The sequence below is a fragment of the Quercus lobata genome, chromosome 5 (genome assembly GCF_001633185.2).
Source record: "Quercus lobata isolate SW786 chromosome 5, ValleyOak3.0 Primary Assembly, whole genome shotgun sequence".
NCBI lineage: Eukaryota > Viridiplantae > Streptophyta > Magnoliopsida > Fagales > Fagaceae > Quercus > Quercus lobata.
Window position 1 is genome coordinate 55591214 of NC_044908.1, and position 20015 is coordinate 55611228.

The window sequence follows — 20015 nt, forward strand, 5'->3', positions numbered from 1 at the left end:
CTTGGCCAAAGTGTTGGATGGGTTGAAATTTCATCTTATGCATGAAATAAACGAGTGTCCTTGTGCATACTATTTAGCTATTGCCTATTGCATATGAATGACACACGCGACAAAACCAGTGGACCTCTGTCCACCCAAAATACTTCCTCATGACATGTTAGCTATTTATTGCATCTGTATACCCACATTGCTAAAATTCTTGTGCTGATAACCGTTTGCACCAAAACAAGCTCCTATTGCATTGGATGCCTAAAGTAGACTATATCTTTATGTAACTAAAATAAAATATATAGACCTATTCTTTGCCAATAAGGCAGGCCAAGAATTACATGTTGTATTTCATATTAACTTTTTAGACATTTGCAATCTAATAAATTTTAGCATACTCTAGTATATAAAATTATTAGATATTATTTTCATATTATATATATATATATATATTTATATTCTTTGTTTAGTACATTGATGGTCTGGGAGGAGATATTTCATATTCAAATCCTAGATTTCTTAGAAAGACTAGAAGGTGTCAACCAATTAAATTACAAGACCATTGACTCAATTTTTTTGATTCATCATTAATCCCCAATATAAAATTACATAATGCACTCAATTACCAATGAGAAGCACTTTGAATCAGAACTTATTTTTAGTTTACGATTTGTCAATAAAATCTCATTCTTCTCAACCATTTGCTTTACTTATAGTAGATCTTACCAATTCTTTCTTTGTATTTTAATGTTTGGATGCCACTGGAGCATTAAGCGTGATTCTCCTTGAGCGTTAGGCACTTATATTTCAAACTCAGATTGAGGAAGGATTTGCTTGAGATGATTCCATGAACTTTTGAAACAAGCTTATAAATCATTTCTACATGTTAAATTGTTAATGCTCATATATTCAGAAATTTTCTATATAATTTTTAGTTTTAGGGATTTAAAAAAAGTGATAGAAATTTTAAATATATGACTCTCCTAACTTATTTACGGTAAATTAAATAATATTAAATTCTTCACATGCTTTATGCCAGAGGTTTTTATTTATTTATTTTATTGTTAATGAGCTTTTTATGAGGTTATACTTAATAGGTAGATGTGAAAAGAACCAGGATCATGTAAATGACATTGTCCTAAAAACATTGAAATACTAAAGTTTGTTTGGTTGTCTTAAATATTGAAATCCAATGTCATTTAGTTCTTAAACAAAGATTTAAGAACTAAAGTTTGTTTGGTTGTCTTTGTATGAAGCAAAATAAAAAAATAAAAAAAATAATTTTCATAGGACAAAACATTATAAATAAAAGGCCTTAAATACATGAAAATACTTATAGTTTTTTATTTTTATTTTTTGCAATGTTCAATTATGTTAAAATAGACATGTTTAAAAGGGAAAATAAAAGGTATATAATAACTATGAAGTTTACAATTTGATGGTATAAATTTTGCCAAAGTAAATGATTATATTAAATTTTCTTTTGTTTAATGTTGTAATATAAGTACAATATTCATGTAAGAAGACATTAAGACAAGATAATTCTGTAATCCACACAAAAGCGCTAGGAACCATCTTTCTTTTTAACCATCTTCCTTCCGTGAATCACTCGCATTGTTTTGGGTGTGGTCATACAAAACAAGGCATGGAGCGAAATTTCTGGAACTTGCAGATGTCCTTCGTCTTCTTTGAGGGGCTCCACTGTGTCAAAATTCTCATCTGCTTCCTCCATCGTCTCTAAAATAAATATTTGCTGCTTCTTGCATCGATGCCCGGGGCCGAATTTCTCATCACAGTTATAGCACAACCCATTTTCTCTTCGAGCTTGCATTTCAACCCAAGAGAGTATCTTGAATGTTGGATTGGTTGTAGGTCGCAACCCAGTTGTAGGTGGGAAGGTAGGTTTGACTGGTGTTGGTGTGGGTAGTAAGGAAGGCTTGTATGAAGATGGTTGTGGCTAGGAAAATTTGGCAGGTGTTGGAGCGAAAATTTTGCGCTGCATTCTCTGTAATTTGTCTTCCTATAATCGGGCTAGGCTTGTGGCATGAAGCAAGGTAGTGGGTTGAAATAGTTTAACTTCTAATCGTATCTCCTCCTTCAATCCACCCATATAGCTTCCAACTTACGCCCATTGAGGCCATTGACGGACGCGAGCAGCTAGGTGCTCAAACTACATTTGATACTCTCGTACAGTTCCAATTTGCTATAGCTTAGCAAGGGCTTCGTCAAAATCTTCAAAATCCGAAGGTCCAAAGTGGATACACAAGGCACGAGTAAACTCCTCCCACTGCACATTTGGTTGAGACTGCTCATACCATTGATACCACTACAAGGCTTCCTCCTGTAGGTGAAAAGATGCAAGAAGCACCTTCTTGCTGGCATCCGTCTTCTGATAGAGGAAAAATTGTTCAGCCTTGTAAATCCACCCAAATGGGTTCTCCCCATCAAAGCGAGGGAAATCCAAGTGTGAAAATCGGGTCTGTATGCTGCCATGATGTGTGTCGTGACTCTGATGTCTAGAACATTCTTTGATTTCATGATTTTGGTTAGTGGAACTATTGTCTCTACCATTGTTGTTGCTGGGCTCATTGATTTGAATACCTTTTTCCTCCATAGCTCTGGTCATTTTGGCAATGGCGATGGTAAGGGCTTCCAGTCCTTCTTTCACGGTAGTGAATTCCTCTTTTTGAGACTCAAGTTGATGGGATGCAAAATCAGCCTTTCTCCTCATTAATAATTGCGGATAAATTTAGGCAAATTTCAAGAGTCCAACCAAAATAATATGCTAGATTTATCCAAAACTATGCCTATGTTAACAATCCTGCACTTAGGAGTCCAGTGTACTCCATTCTTCATGCAATATGCTCAGCCAAAGTAAGAATCTTGACATGCTTTTTCTTCCTCAGCTCATGAGGGACAAGCCCAAAAACTCTGGTGCCAATAGGCTGGCCTTGCTTGTCAACAAGTACCACAACATTATCATCAAACTTCACCTCACTGCCATTGCAACGACCACATCGCATGGCAGCATGCACAACCACACCATACACAACCTTTCCTTTCTTGACTTTTCCATTTGGATGGGCTTCCTTGACTGATGCAACTATTGTATCTCCCAATTTTGCACATTTCTTCCCCTTTAAAGCTTGTATGCACATCACCTTTTTTGCCCCTGAGTTGTCCACAACTTTGAGAACAGTCCTCATCTGAATGAAAGTCCTTCGTTGCTGTAAAATTGCAAAGAGAAAGATTAAGTTGATTAAGGTTAAAACAATGGACCTCCAACAACAGATCTTAGCAAAATGGATGTAAGGTTGAATTTAATCAACCATTTTGTTAGCTTTATTCCGTGCCAATTTGCTTGTAATTCAGCACTTAGAAACCCTGTATTTAGGTGGGAATCATGTAAGGATAGTGAGTAAGAGAGTGTGAAGAAATGCTCAAGAATGTGCACAGAAGCAGGGACTCGCGATTGGATCTCGCGACTGGCAAGTCGCCAGATGATGCACACGAGTGAAGCATGCAGAGAAGTTGAACCATCATGCCAGCTGTAGCACTACAGGACAAAAATTCTAAACTAGCCATTCAGTTAGCTCGTGGCTTGGACTCGTGACTCAGTCAAGTCGCGAGGCCAAGTCGCCAGTCCACTCTGTTTGGGAAAAACTGACTCTTCGCATTCCTTTCTCACTCTAGTATAAATACCCCTTATACCCACGAAATATATAGAGCTTCCAAAGAGAATTTTGAGAGAGAAACCCTAGAGAAAAATAAGATTGACTCATCCACAATCTTTACATAGTGACTCTTCAAATTCCGCAACTTTCACCCTCTCCATTGTTACATCCTTGAGAGGTTCTTTAGCTAAATCATTTTCTCACCATAGTCATATCTATGAGAAGGCTTTTTGGTGCTTTGGGAAGCAATTCGGAAGGGACCAATTCATATTGGTTGATGCTATGGGCTATAGTGGAATCTGGTAAGCTAAAGAAGAAATAGGTTCGGCGTAACCTCGTTGGTGTAGGAGCTCGAAGGGTTTAGGTACACTGGGTAGATTAGGCTTGGATGGTCTTCTACTATTCATGTATTCCAACTTCATTCTTTAGTGGATTATTGATTGCTTGGAGGGCAGCGGAGAGGTTTTACGACGAGGGCTTCAGTTTCCTCTTCGATAACACATTGTTGTATTGTTCTTATGTTCACATCTCTTTTCTCTTAATCTTTGCCATTTAATTTTTGTTGTGGATGTGATTTTATCTGGTTTAGATTATGTTATCAATTCTGCTTTAGCTTATTTACATTTTCCGCACATACATTGTTTGTTGATAAGCTTGAATTGGTAATTTGTAATTTGGGGGTCTAAACGTTCAAGGGTGTTTTACCCACATATTGAACATTTAATGGACTTCTTAACCCTTTGTCAAAATCATATAAACTACTCCACAAAAAGGTGTTATGAGCCTTTGTTCTTTCAAACAGAACGTATAATAGCTTCCTTCCAGCATTTTAAGGGAGATGGTTAAAGCAATTCTTCCTTTCAAGGCATAGAATGGTGCTAATTGGTCTTTGAACAAGTCAACTTGATAACCAACCTATATTCTACATTCTCTTAAAACTAATTTGTGTTCTCCAGCCCTGTCAAAATTCTACATTGAATTCAAGGAATTCAGGTAGGAATTCCACTCTGATTCGGGAGGAGAAATCATTTCTCTAAAGAGGACGCTTGTCCTATTTACAATTCTAAGAGCATATTTTCTTACTGTCAAAAGGTTTGATTCCTTGTATATATTTGACGGCAAAATATCAAAAAAAATGATGGCCTAAAAAGCCAAAAATTTATTGAAGTCAACAAGGTAATAATGCTTCTTCCAAACCATTAAGATTAGCAACAACAAGAAAGTTACTTCACCAGCCTATCGGAAGCTCCACTTCAGTTTATCTCTTACTTTGCAAAATTACAAGAATAGCTTTAAATTTTGGACACCCAACTAATAAAAAATTTCAAAGAATATTGCACAGGAAGCAAATCAAAATCTTAAAACAATTGTTTTTCTATTTATTAGTAACTCATGCACTCCACAAGAATTGAACTAGAGATATCATCTAACACCCCATTCTTATAAAGGCTGGAAGAGCCATTTGAACCAAAAGTCACTAATAGTGAAAAATCTTCAACAATCTCAACTACAATCTTACAAAATAAAAAACAACAACAATAACAGAAAAAGACACTGACTTGAGAGAAGGAATTGCTGCATGCCTCATGTGATGTGCTCAGAAAACCAGACAATTTGTCATAAGGCCCCCCAAAAATGAATGACCCACTAATATGCAGTAAGCCAAACAGTTAAAAATAATAATAAATAAATAAAAAAACCCCAAAGTCAAGTAAATAAATTAACAAGGAAATGTTGGGAAATATTAGGAACCAATAAGGAATTGCAGCTCATTATAATCAACCATCATGGTCGTCATGGTAGAACGAGGGAGAAGCAAGTTCAATTAGGCATGATTAAGTTCAGATTCAATTATTTTAGTCCAAGGAACAAACTTAAGCATTGTCAATTCTATTAGGCCAAATATTTAATTTTATTAATAGTACACGTATTAGTACAAGATGTGGTAAATATTAATTTATTTTAAATAAGTTTGCCATGTCATTAACTGATTAACAATGGACTGAAGCCCTTAGGGAATGACAAGTGACCTCACATCATTGGAAATTAGTTGGTGGTAGTTACCACGAGCGAAAACTGTCATTTCAAGTGGTTATATGTAAAGAGTACGTGAGTACCACATGAGCAGGTAGTTACCTCAAGGCAGTTATCAGAGTGCTTTCAACCAGGATCGTGGGATTAAAGGCTAATGAAAACGTGACACATTGTAATGACAACAAGATTAACTATCAAAGCCTCAAGTATAAATAATGAAAGATGTTCTCACGCAAGATAAACACACTCCGACATAAAAATCCTAGAGAGTCATCTCTCCTTGTATCAGAAATATTTGTAGGCTTGTAGGCAAGTAGGCTTACAAATAAATTTAAAAAGTAACTCCTCTAAATCCTATAAACCATTGTAAGACTTGCAACAAAAATAAAAACTATTAACATGTATAAATCATAGAGTTAATAAAAAATTAAATTAAATTTGATATGAGATATAGACTCACAAGAGATAACTATATACATAGAGGCGGGTTGGATCGGGCCTAGGTTGTTTAAAAAAACTCAACCTACCACCCAACCCCACCCGCCACTTCAATAGTTGAACCCACCCAACCCACTTGGAAATAATATCATATCCATATGGAGCAATATGGAGAGGACTGGGTTGGGTGGCTACTCACTGTCCTCTTCCTCCTCCTCTTCTTATTCTTCTTCTTTTTCTTCAATCTCTGATTTTTCAAGGAATTTAAAAACGTCAGGACCAACCTGGTCCCCATAGGTATCCTATAGGGCTCTAAGTTGATCAAGAAGCCATTGTTTCTTGGCTTTGGCAACAGCAAGGTCTCGAGTCTATTCCTCCACTTCTTGCTTTGCTGCCTCAACTTCTCGTCCAAGTTTAAATTCATCCTCCCTGAGCTTGGATCTCCTTTCTATTTGAGAAGGCTTCCTACCAGCACATTTCATTGGTTGTTGAACTTGTGATGGGATAGCCTCAGGAATATCTTCACTAATTGCTTAAGCCTGGTCAGATGGTTCTCTGATTTGGATAGAGGTTGATCTAGATCTTTAATTTGAGAAACCTGGGCTTGAGGAGCTTGAGGTTTGTTGAAGTTTGGCCGTTGAATTTGTTGAGCATAGTCCTGCGTCTGTTAAGAAGAAGCCCAAGCCCACTGTGTCTGTGAAGAAGAAGCCCAAACATGAAGAAACAAAATAGTAAACGTACTGTTTCACTTAATACCGAGGCTTGTTTTGTTTTAAGTAAAACGGTGCGTTTAGGACGTTGGATTAGGCACAAGATTTAGCCGATTGTTTAGCTTAATAGTTTTAACAAACTTCCCCATTTCTAGGAGATAGATCCGCATAATGTGGGCAGTTAACTTAATTAATCCATTGTATATAAAGGGCTTCATGAGCCTTACTGATCTTTATGTAATTCAGTATTATCAATACAAGTTTCTAGATTCACCTTTTCTCTCTTTCTTCTATCTCTGACTTTCTCTCCCTTTCTCACACTTTCTCTCACTTTCTTAAATATTTTCTTTTCTATGTTCAGCTGTGATTGTTGACTTGTATTTCCTATTACTTAGCCGTAATTGTTGATTTGTGTTTACTATTACTCAATTTGTGATATTAAGTTTCTCTTCATGGTATCAGAGCATGCTACTGCCGCTACTAGTCAAGCTTCATCAACGGCGAATTCAAGCTCAACAATGGCTTTGTCTTCATCAACCTCAATTTCTTCAATGTCAATAGGTTCAGCTGCTAATCTGGTAAATCAGCCTCTTTTCCTTCTATCTAATATGTCAAATATGATGACAATGAAGTTAGATAATAGCAATTATATCGTTTGGAAACATCAAATCACCATGGTTCTTGAAACCTATTCTCTGTATGAGTTGCTTGAAGAGCCTCAACTAATTCCTAAGAAATTTCTCAAGGATTTATCTGGTTCATATATTGCTATTGTGAATCCGGATTTTCTGATTTGGAAGTCTAAGGAAAAGGCTTTACTTACCTTTATAAGTTCAACATTATCACCAACTGTTCTTGCACTCACTGTTGGATGTGCTTCTGTTGTGGAAGTGTGGAAGGTACTTGAAAACAGATTTTCCTCAGTTTCAAGATCTCATATCTTGAATCTTAAGAGTGAGCTGCATAACCTGAAGAAGGGAAGTGATACTGTTGATGTGTATCTTCAAAAAATTAAAGTTGTAAGAGACAAGTTGCTAGCAGTTGGAGTAATTGTTGATGATGAAGAATTGCTCCATATTGCAATGAAGGGACTACCAAAAGAGTATAATGCATTCAGATCAACAATTAGAACAAGAAGTACTCAACTTGGTTTTGATGAGCTCTCAACTATGCTAAATGCAGAAGAAGAGTCTCTCAATGAAGGTATAGAGGTTAAAGATTCTATCTTTGCCTTGGCTGCATCAACTAATCAGAAGCCAAATAGCAATGGTTTTAATCAGAATCACAATAGAGGAAGAGGCAGAGGAAATTTTAACAATAAAGGAGGCAAAGGTGGTAGAGGTTTCAATGGTCAACCTTCTCAATTTAATCCTTTCAATTAGTTTCAACAAGGTCAATCTAGTTTTGGTGGGATTAGATTTGATAGGCCTATGTGTCAAATTTGTGGAAAATTTGGTCATTTGGCTGTGGATTGCTATCACAGAATGGACTATGCTTATCAAGGCAAGCATCTACCTGCAAAGCTTGCAGCAATGGCTACAGCTTCTAATGCCTACCTCACTCAAAGCCAGCCTTGGCTTGTTGATAGTGCAGCCACTGATCATGTAACAACCAGCCTTCACCACTTAAGGTTCCCACAGCCCTACAACACACAAGATCTACTTACAGTTGGTAATGGTCAAACCTTGCCTATCACACATACTGGTACAGCCCTCATTCCTTCCTCTTTCTTTAATATTCAGCTTAATAATGTCCTTAGAGTACCATCCATTGCATCCAATCTTGCTTCTGTTCATAAATTGTGCCATGACAATAATTGCTGGTGCTATTTTGATGAACATATTTTTTCAATCTAGGCCTTGGACACGGGGAGAACTCTCTACCAAGGCAAGAGTGAAGATGGTGTCTATCCCATCTATCCTCTTCAAGCATCTCAACTTTCCTTGTCTCCAAAGGCTTGTCATAAGACTTCTAAGTCATCTGTTTTCAATAAAAACCTGTGGCATATGAGACTTGGTCATCCTAATGATCAAGCTCTCCATTGTTTGTTTCCTAAGATCAATTTTGTACAGAATAATGTCAATGGTTTTAATCAATCTTGTATTCACTGTTTGTATGGAAAAATGCACAATGTTCCTTTTCTAAATTCTCAGTTTAAGGCTTCTTTTCCCTTTGAACTTGTGCATTCTGACTTGTGGGGTCCTACTCTTGTTGTCCCTGTCAATGGTTTTAGATATTATATACTGTTTGTTGATCATTACTCTAGATTCAGTTGGCTTTATCCACTGAAATCTAAATCTGAAGCCTTTACTAAATTTGTTCATTTTAATGTTATGGTGACAAATCAATTTTCTTTAAAAATAAAGACTTTTAGATCTGATGGAGGAGGTGAATTTACTTCCAATGAATTCAAATCCTATTTGTCAAACCATGGTATTCATCATCAACTGTCCTATCTTCATACACCTCAACAAAATGGAGTTGTTGAGAGAAAACATAGACACATCATTGAGACTGTCATTATCCTTTTGACTCAAGCTTCCTTAGACTATTCATTTTGGACTTTTGCAGCACAGACAACTGTGACTTTAATTAATTTAATGCCTACAACTGTTCTGAACTGGAAATCTCCTTGGTCTACACTTTATTCCACTTTACCTGATTTGACTCATCTCAAAATTTTTGGTTATGCCTGTTACCCTAACCTTTGACCTTACACTGCCCATAAACTTGAATCCAGAACTAGGGAATGCATTTTCATTGGTTATCCTACTCATTGTAAAGGGTATTTGTGTCTTGATCCTCATACAAATAGGGTTTACACTTCTAGACACGTGCTTTTCAATGAGTCCAAATTTCCTAGTCTCTTACCTATTACATCTGGTTCTACCACCTCTCATAACACTATTCCTCTAACTTGGTTGTCAAATCAGCTCTTTTTCCTTTCGACCAACCAGCCTTCCTTACTTGGTCCTTATCCATCTTCTGTTTCTCAATCCAATCTTACTCCTGTGTCTAATACTTCTCCTATATTACCTACACCTTCCTCATTATCTCCTTCCTTGGCTGCTCCTATACCTGCTACACTACCTGATCCCATACCTAATCCCATATCAGCTACACTACCTGATCCCATACCAGCTACTTTATCTGTTACCACTTCAAATTGCCATCCTATGCAAACCAGGTCCAAAAGTGGGATTACCAAGCCTAACTCCAAACTTTGTTATAAAACCACTATTGACTACACCTACACTGAACCTCCTTCCTATAAGGTGGTTGCTAAATATCCTATGTGGTGTGAGGCTATGGATGCTGAATTTCAAGCTCTCTAAAGACAACAGACCTGGTCTCTTGTTCTTGCTCCTCCTTATGTTAATTTAGTTGGATGTAAATGGGTGTTTAAGCTCAAGTTGAACAATGATGGTACTATTTCTAGATACAAGGCTAGGCTGGTTGCTAGAGGCTTCCATCAGCAGGCAGGTGTGGATTTTCATGAGACCTTTAGTCCTGTGATTAAACCAGCTACAGTGAGACTAGTACTAGCTATTGTTGTGAGCTGTCAATGGGATTTGAGACAACTTGATGTGTCAAATGCTTTTCTTCATGGCTATCTCAAAGAAAAGGTTTATATGCATCAACCCCGAAGATATGTTGACTCTACTCATCCAGATTACGTTTGTAAATTACATAAATCACTTTATGGTCTCAAACAGGCACCCAGAGCATGGTTTGAACAGTTTGCATTTCATTTGCTTCATTTGGGCTTTGTTGCTTCTATGGCAGATAGTTCCTTAGTTGTTTACAGCTCGGATCATACCATCATCTACCTTCTATTGTATGTGGATGATATAATAGTTACTGGCAATGATTCTGCTCAAGTTCACAATTTAATTATAGCTCTTGGTATGGTGTTTGAACTTAAGGATTTGGGGCCTCTTAATTACTTCTTGGGTATTCAGATTACTAAGACATCTCATGGACTCACCCTTACACAGTCTAAATATGCCTCTGATGTGCTTCACAGATTCAATATGGAAAATTCCAAGCCTACTAAAACACCCTCATGCCCTTCCACAAAGCTAGTTCCTCATGATGGAGTCACACTTTCTGATCCTACTTAGTACAGGAGCATGGTTGGTGCTTTACAATATCTGACTTTCATTCGTCCAGATATAGCTTTCAGTGTACATCAATTATGTCAGTTCATGAGTCATCCTACTACTACACATCTTGAGGCTGCTAAACATGTTCTTCGTTATATCAAAGGCACCTTAAATTTTGGGATTTCTTTACTCCAGGCCCATTAACTCTCACTGCTTTTTTAGATTCAGATTGGGCTGGAGATCCTACAGATAGGCATTCTACTACAGGCTTGGTTGTTTTTCTTGGGCCTAATTCTATATCCAGGTATGCTAAGAAGCAGAGTACTGTTTCCCATTCAACAACAGAGGCTGAATATCGCGCCTTGGCCACCACAACAACTGAATTGGCTTGGTTGCGTACTTTATTTAAGGAGCTTCGTCTTTACCTTTCTCACATTCCTGTCATTTGGTGTGACAATATTTCAGCAATTGCTTTGTCTGCTAATCCGGTGTTCCATTCTCGCACCAAACATCTTGAGGTAGATTATCATTTCACTCGAGAGATGGTTCTTCACAAACAATTACAGATTGGTTTTGTTTCTGGTCGAGATAATTTTGCGGATATTTTCACTAAGTCCCTTTCTGCTCCTCTGTTTCATCTTCTTCATTCCAAACTTCTGGTTGATTCCTCCCCCATCAGTTTGAGGGGGGATGTTGAGCATAGTCCTGCGTCTATTAAGAAGAAGCCTAAGCCCACTGTGTCTGTGAAGAAGAAGCCCAAACATGAAGAAACAAAATAGTAAACGTACTGTTTCACTTAATACTGAGGCTTGTTTTGTTTTAAGTAAAACGGTGTGTTTAGGACGTTGGATTAGGCACAAGATTTAGCTGATTGTTTAGCTTAATAGTTTTAACAAACTTCCCCATTTCTAGGAGTTAGATCCGCATAATGTGGGCGGTTAACTTAATTAATCCATTGTATATGGCTCCGTGAGCCTTACTGATCTTTATGTAATTCAGTATTATCAATACAAGTTTCTAGATTCACCTTTTCTCTCTTTCTTCTATCTCTGACTTTCTCACACTTTCTTCTTTCTTCCTGCACACGTTTAATTATTTCACCTCGAAGCGGAAATAAAATGGCCATGGATTCTAAATAACCCTGATTTATCTTATGAGAAACAGAAATATATGCTTCTTCAATCATTTGATCTAAAGGGTCAGAGCTACTTACTTCAAAACTCTCAACCTTCCCAGCTTTATGCTTGACCCTTTTGCTTTTGCCAGTGATGTTCTAAGGATTGGCTGATATATAAAAGTTTGGTATTTTAGTAAAAGCCCAGAAAATATAAAGTAAACATTGAATAATAAGATTTACTTAGTATTTGGTGTGTTATTAGAAATAAAAGTTGGGCAAAGGGTTTTAAGAGATTTAGGGGGTGTTTGGATTTGTAGTTTCCATAACTCATAATTCTGTTTCCATAACTCATAACTCAAAAATGGTGGGACCCATAACTCAAAAGGCTGTTTGGATTTTTGAACTTTGTTTCCATTACTCAATTCTCTGATTTTTGAGTGATGAGTTATGGAAACTAAAAACACAAAAATGTTGTTTTCAGTTTCCATAACTCTGTTTTCAATGGCATTTCCATAAATAACTCTACATACCCGGTCCCACAGTCAGAGCAATTAACGTGCAGCGCGCCTTTTGATGCTCTCTTCAACGGCTCTCTTCTTTCATTTTAGACCTCTGTCTTCAGTAAACAGAGCTCTCTCATCTCAAATCAAACCGAGCTCTCTCATCTCAAATCAAAACCTCTCTCTTCAGTAAACAGAGCTCTCATCTCAAATCAAACCTCATCTCCATTCCAGTAACACAACAAGCTTAAAAGAAGCTCTCACTGCCCTCACTGATCCGAGCTCAGCCAACCCACCCCGCCGTGTCACAATAACGCAGTACTTCACGCACCAACCACCGACCTCTTTCTCAGCTTTTTCCACAGAAATCCGAAGGTATTTCGCATCTTTTAAATCCAAATCAAGGATTGGGTATTTCACATCTTTTGCTTCTCTGTTTTTTTTTTCCTTTTTTTTCGTTGTTTGATGTTTGGGTTTTCGCCATGGTGATGGGTTTTCAACCCGTGGTGATGAAAGTTTGCTTCTCTGCTTTTTTTTTCTTTGTTTGATGTTTGGGTAAGCATCTGAAAAAACTGTCTCCAAGGCCTCCCCAGAGAGAATACGACTTTGAAAATTTTTCCCCAGGTTCTGTTTTTATTTTTTAATAAATTTTTATTAAAAAAATTTGAATATTTTTGGTTCTTTGTTGAATTAGGTGTTTTTATAATTTTGTAGAATTATTGGCATTGTTGTTTTTCTTGATGGGTATTATATGAAATCTCTGTTATTGTACTATGTTTTCTAAAGCTGATTTCTTGGAATTTTTTTTATTTTTTTTTTTATTTTTAATTGCTGTATGTTTGATAACTGAGAAAATTCTTGGAAATTAAAGAAATTGAATTAGTAAATTTTATATCTTTGGGGAGGCCAGGGATGGTAGGTTTACTGTAACATTGGATTTGAGTGATCCTAGCAGTAAACAAAGGGGAGAGAGAGAGAGAGCGCCATAAAGTCTAATCTTATCTCAAATTTACATATTTACATGCTTTAATTCACACTCAGTGGGTTTTGAACCCGTGACCTCACCATCCATTTGAGTTAATGCTCATTGGCAACCTGATATTGTTTTCTTTGATAAGCAAAGATCAATTTATTGATAGGATCATTGGAGAAGATTACTCTAATACACTAGAAGCATACTAGAGAAACTCCTAAAAAATTGCAATATGGATTTTAAAAGATCAACAAATTCTACGAAAGACTATTAATTTCTACTAGATTTTATTATTAGCAACAATAGCAATATAAAGTGTTAGTGGCTAATTGACATTCAATGACTCTTCAATATTGTTTTCACTATTTCACCTTAACTGGATAATTGGATACTGTGATTGACTCCACCTACATTTTGGGTTGTAGTTAAGTGGTTGAGCATGGTTTCATCATTATGTAGGCATTTCTATGGTTCCCCACTTCATTAGTAGTTATCTATGTAGGTTAGACAAGTAATTCTCCTCGCCATATTCTTCCTTTAAAGTGTCTGCCCTTGGGAATTGCTTCAACTTGCTTTTGGTTTTGTGCTGCATATGAATGGAACTCTCTGATTTCTCTTTTAATAATTAGATAGTATGGCCTAAATTGGGTAATCTACCAATCTCAGACCAAGATTGTTTCCATTTTAGTGTTGTATGGTTTGTAGTCTATTGTCCTGCTGTGACCTGCAGTGGAATTTGTCCTTTTTAATTTGTTAACAGGTTGGAATATGTCTTGAAAAATAGGCTTTGTGAATCATGCTTGATTTTATTGCCATTGTGTTCTTGGCATGACAATGTTCATCCAGTTAGTGATCAATATTTAAGAATGTTAATTGCATAGCTTTTGTATCTAACTACAAACTACCAGAAGTCTTTGTTAGTTGAGTTTGTATGGGACTTAGAAACTACTCTATAAAAGTACTTATCAAACAAAAAAAAAAAACCTACTCTATAAAAGTGTAATGTTTTGCTGAATATTTGTGTCTTCTTGATTTGCTTATATCTTTAATACTGTTTATGAAATGATTCAGTACATGTCATTGCAGTAATATATACATATTAATAGGGATCCTATGCAGGGCCGGCTCAATAAATTTAGGGGCCTTAGGCGAAATCTTTAAATGGGGCCTTTTATTATATTTAATTATAAATTCATATATTTTTTTCAATTAAAATTTATTTTTCTTGCTTTTTGAGAGGCAAAATTACTAATTAAAATTTTGCATTCAAGTTCCGCTAACATTTGCTTTTTAATTGGTAATATGGTTAATCCACTTAATCTTTCTTGTGACATAGTTGATCTTAAATAGGATTTTATTAATTTTAATTTTGAAAAACTTATTTATGCGGAAGCAACTGTAACATGTATAGTTAGTAATATTCTGAAAGCAATACATGCATTTGGAAAAGATTCTAGCCTCTTTATATAATTTAGTACATTAATTAGAGAGTTTTCATTTATTTGCAAAACTTCTTTTAAAACTTTTAGTTCTGAAAATAAATCTAAGCCATCAATATCGGAATAAGTTTCATGTGTGAGAAAATATTCAAGATTAAGACAATTTTTTTTCAAACTATACAATTTTTTGATGGGATATTATATAATATTATATAATATATTATTACTATTTGGGGGCCTCTTTATCAGTGAGGGCCTTAGGCCACTGCCTAAGTGGCCTATAGCTTCAGCCGGCCCTGATCCTATGCTCAATATTTGTTCCTCTAAAAATACTGGGATATCTTTATTGTACTTGTGATATGATTGTGTATGAGATGTGTGTGTTGTTCTTTAAGATGGCTACGGAGTTGAAAACATGGGATGCCAATTGTGAGGATCTGTTGTGTGACTCTGTACTTGGACACTATTGTTGTGGGAATTTGCGTCGTTATCATGCCAATGCGCCAGTGTGGGAGGAGATCACAGACTATATTAATTCCCGCTTGGGGAAGGCCTTTACTGTGAGGCAGGTAACTAGGAGGTGGAAGCGTATTCATCAGAATTATCGCAGAGCAATGGGTGGGCGTACTAGATCTCTTCGGCCCAACGATTCCCCCGTGGCCTCTCCAAACCGATTGTCTAATGACCCACCTCAGTAAGAGGCGGATGCATAGTCGAAGCAATTTAGTGCATGTCCCTTTTGATCTGCTGACATATTTTGTTCCCATTATGTTCAGTAGCGTACTTTCTTATGGATTACCATGTACTTAACCATGCACTAACCTAGTGATGAATTTGTGACCCTTATTTAGTTTACTAACTCATTGCTTCGACTTCCATCTTTTGTATATCTAGTCACATTGTATATGTGGTAAACCTCAATGAAGCATCTATATATTACCACTATTTCTTATATATTACCACTGTTTCTTACATTCCATGCATGCTTTTTCTTATCCATGTTGATTTAACTGTGGAATATTTTTCATTTTTTGGACCTCTTAAACCTATGTGATACATGAATCCTATAGTCCTATTAGTCAATTCTTAAAATTATTATTTGTCATGAGCTTACCACGTTAGATATTTCAAATAGATGGCACATGAATCACAAGAGGCGGATGAGAAGAAGTGGCCTCCCCATGTAGAACATATTTTTATTGAGATCATGTTGGAGGAATAAGTTAAGGGTAACATGCCAAACGGTGTGTTCAAGGGTCTTACATAGGCATCAATTACAAATGAACTTAACCAAAGGACTGGGAAAAACTTTATCTTTAAGCAAGTTCAACGAAAGCACAATAGGCTCCGACTCAAACAACGCAAGTGGAGCCAGTTGCTAAGACACACAAAGTTGGGGTGGGACGAGTAGACCCAAATAGTTACTTATGATGACGAGGTGTGGCAGAATGTAGTTGCGGTATGTTTACTATTGTTTATTACTTATATAACTTATTGCAATTATTTATTTATGCAATTTGCCTCCAAGTTGGTAATATATGAACTGGTGCGTTTTTTTTTTAGGTATATCAGTTATTGTCCTTATTTATTTATGCAAGTTTCCTCTAAGTTGGTAATATATGAACTGGTGCGTTTAGTGTGCTAATGTTTCCAAGGACATTGCAAGGCAATCGTGGTGCAGCTAACTTAAGGAAACAAGGATGCCCAGACTACCCATCACTGCAGCAGTTGTTCGCCTTTAGTACTGCAACTGGGAACCTACAGATCTCCTCAAACACTCCTCCCTTGAATAGTGACGAGGAGCGTGCCCTAGAGGAAGAGCTTGCCAATGCCAATGCCAATGCAAGTGCACCCATCAATGTGGACGATGACTGTTACACTCCTAACTTTGACAGTTTCCCGCAAAATGTAGAGGATGTTGAGGTTGAGGAGGTAACCCAACGGGCGGAAAAACGTCCTGTGCAAGATGCAAGTGGCAAGGGTAAGAAGGTCTTGAAGAAGTCGGATAAGCTAAGTGAACTGACTGTGGCCCTAAAGGACTACACCTCAATGACGAAGGATAGGTTCAGTGGTAAACTCGGCAAGTCCAGCGGTTCATCCGAGTAGTTTGCCCAATCTGGCGTAAGGGGTGATCCTTGTTCACTTGGCAAGGTAATTCAGTTGCTGAATTCATATGAGGATCTGAGTAACAAGGCCTATGTCAAGGTGTGAAGGTTTTGTAGCAAAAGGATAATAGGGTAGTGTTTATGGGTATGCTAGAGCATAGGAGGAAGACTTGGATTGAGGACATTCTAAACCCGGAGGAGGATTGACATATTTACATGCTTATTATTTAGTACTTAGTTGTAGTTGTATTTGGTTAGTAGTGAGAACAGTGTTGCATTAAGTCTAAGCTATTTGGTTTTTACATACTATGGATTCGGGTTGTTCTATTTACTTGTTTTTGTTTTGTATGGATAATATGAAGGTTTATGTTATTTACGAACTTGGGATGTTTGTATGGTTTGTGTTTTATTATGCTATGGATTTGGATTTTGGGTTCGTTGATTTTTATACGTTTATAATTGTGACTGTTGAATTAGGTGTTTATATTATATGTTGATATTATGCTATTCTTTATTTTAATTATTTTTTATTGTCTTCTTATAATCTATGGTTGATGTTATTAGTAGGACTATTTGATAGGTTTTTATTTCCTATGTTGATGGTCTTATCACTTTGTTGGAATACAGGCTGAGGTGTAGACTATTAAGAATAACATATTTACTAGAAATCTCTCTTTATATAACCTACCTGAATAGTGTGTTTGTGCTAATGTGTAGGTCACTTATGGCATCTGGAAATGACTGGTCACGAGCGTTCCAAGCGTATGACTTCAATGATGCATACTTCAATAACGTTGGTTCCAGCAATGTAGATGAAGATAATGATGATGACTGGACTGATGAGGAGTTCGAACGTGAAGAAGAAGCAGAGTTTAATTTAGTGAATCCTATAATTGGGGAGATGTATGCGTACATGCAGCGGCATTATGATAAACAACCAATGCGAACAAGTGCGTTGACCGGCAAGGCGTATATGGACGAGGTCACTGAAGGTAATCCAAGTAAGTGTTTTGAGATGTTCCGCATGACACCTGAATTGCTGTTACATTTAGTGGACGAGTTGGCTCGACATGGTTACTTGAGGGACGGACAGGGTTCGGTGAATGCCACTCAGGCCGTGGCCATGTTATTGTACGTACTTGGACACAACACCCGCTTTAGATGTGTTGCAGACAGGTTTCAGCACTCAACAGAAACCGTGTGTCGGCATTTTTGTTAGGCGTTGCGAGCTGTCCACCACTACGCGAAGCATTTAATTAAACCTGATCAAAATGTCACAGGTATCCCTGAACATCTTCAAGTGAACAAGTACTGGCCATGGTTTGAGGTACAAAACATTCCATTACTTAACTAACTTTGTATAATAGTAAAATAATATGATATTTGATATGTGCTTGCTAAGATTAATGAAAACTTTCATGTGTAGAGATGTGTAGGAGCAATGGATGGAACGCACGTGAGTGCCCGACTTCCTGCAAATGAGACTCAAGCACACAAGGACCGCAAGAGCCTTATAACAACTAATGTGCTGTGTGTGTGTAACAAGGACATGCAGTTCACATTTGTCCATGCTGGGTGGGAAGGCAGTGCGAATGACTCAAGAGTTTTCGAGGAAGCGACCAGTGACCGAAAGCATGGATTTTCATGGCCACCAACAGGTACTATACATTTCTGTGACTTTAACTAAAGTTATTTTATCCTCCATGTCTAAGTAGTATGTTTATGGACAAAATAATTATGTGTTGGCTGGTTGTGTGTGTGTAGGGTCGTACTACTTGGTGGATTCAGGTCTACCAATTGGCACTAGTTTTCTCCCCCCTCACAAGTCAACTAGGTACCATGCGCAAGAATTCCACTCGGCCGGTAGACGGATAACATCAAAGAAAGAGTTGTACAACTACAGGCACTCATCCTTGCAGATGGTTATTGAGTGGTCTTTTGGAGTGCTGAATGCCCGTTTCCCCATTCTGAATTTAATGCCAAACTTTAAGCCAATTAGGCAACGTTACGTGATTGTTGTGTGTTGTGCTCTACACAATTTCATACGTATGAACAATCTGAGTGATGAATTGTTCAGAACAATAGGGGAGAGTGATGGCGAAAGGCAATGGCAATGGCGAAGGCAGTGGTAATGGCAGAGGCAATGGCCATGCTGGAGCATCAACAAGCTCAGTGACCCAAAGGCATGTACTAGAAATGTCAAGTGCATCGAAGAGAGCGATGAGCCAATTTAGGGACCAAATCACTGGCACAATGTAGGATGATTATGTTGCCCGTGGCAATGTGAGATGATTATATGTTGAAAATGGCAATTGACCATTTACTAATGTGCAATGTAGATGCTATGGCTTTGCATTGTAATTGTTTTGGCACTATAATATGTGACGGAAATATTATTTATGTAAGTGGATGTATAACTTAGTTTAAAGTGACAAAAATATTATTTACGTAAGTGGATGTATAACTTAGTTCAACTTGTAACATTGGTGCATTATTTTGGAATGACATGACAAAAGTGGAAATGCCTGTGCTTAATAACGTTAGTGCATTATTTTGAACAATCAGTGACAAAAGTGGCCGCCCAACAAAACTACACAGCCATGAATCATAGGGCTCTGGTAAGTGATAACCTTACAGACAAGTCTATATATAAATAGTTTCAAAGACCAACTGGAAATGCATGTGGTTAAAGGATTTTAGGCCTTGTAAGCATGTCTTGGAATCCATCTCTTAAAGGAGAGAACATCTATAGTAGAGTGTCCAAGTTCAGCATGAACCCTATGCCCCAGCTACGTCAACCATTTCCTATTCCACTGTACTTGGCATAACTTACGTCAACCATTTCCTATTCCACTGTACTTGGCATAACTGGATAGTAGTGGTAATGAAAAAAAGGCAGCATGCTCCTATGCTTATGGACTACGGAAAAGT

At 37.1% G+C, this 20015-nt stretch overlaps 2 protein-coding genes across 2 annotated transcripts; one reads left to right on the forward strand and one right to left on the reverse strand.

Annotated features, from left to right (window-relative positions):
- Window positions 1-2840: 2840 nt before the first annotated feature.
- On the reverse strand, window positions 2841-6558 carry LOC115990721 (50S ribosomal protein HLP, mitochondrial-like). The gene is made up of 3 exons (XM_031114517.1): window positions 6419-6558; window positions 5222-5309; window positions 2841-3215 (listed from the first exon to the last, which is right to left on the reverse strand). The coding sequence occupies exons 1-3, from the start codon at window positions 6556-6558 to the stop codon at window positions 2841-2843; spliced, it is 603 nt and encodes a 200-aa protein (XP_030970377.1).
- A 12075-nt stretch (window positions 6559-18633) lies between these two features.
- On the forward strand, window positions 18634-19396 carry LOC115990722. Its single transcript, XM_031114518.1, has 2 exons — window positions 18634-18742; window positions 18849-19396. The coding sequence occupies exons 1-2, from the start codon at window positions 18634-18636 to the stop codon at window positions 19214-19216; spliced, it is 477 nt and encodes a 158-aa protein (XP_030970378.1). The 3' UTR covers window positions 19217-19396.
- Window positions 19397-20015: the final 619 nt, after the last annotated feature.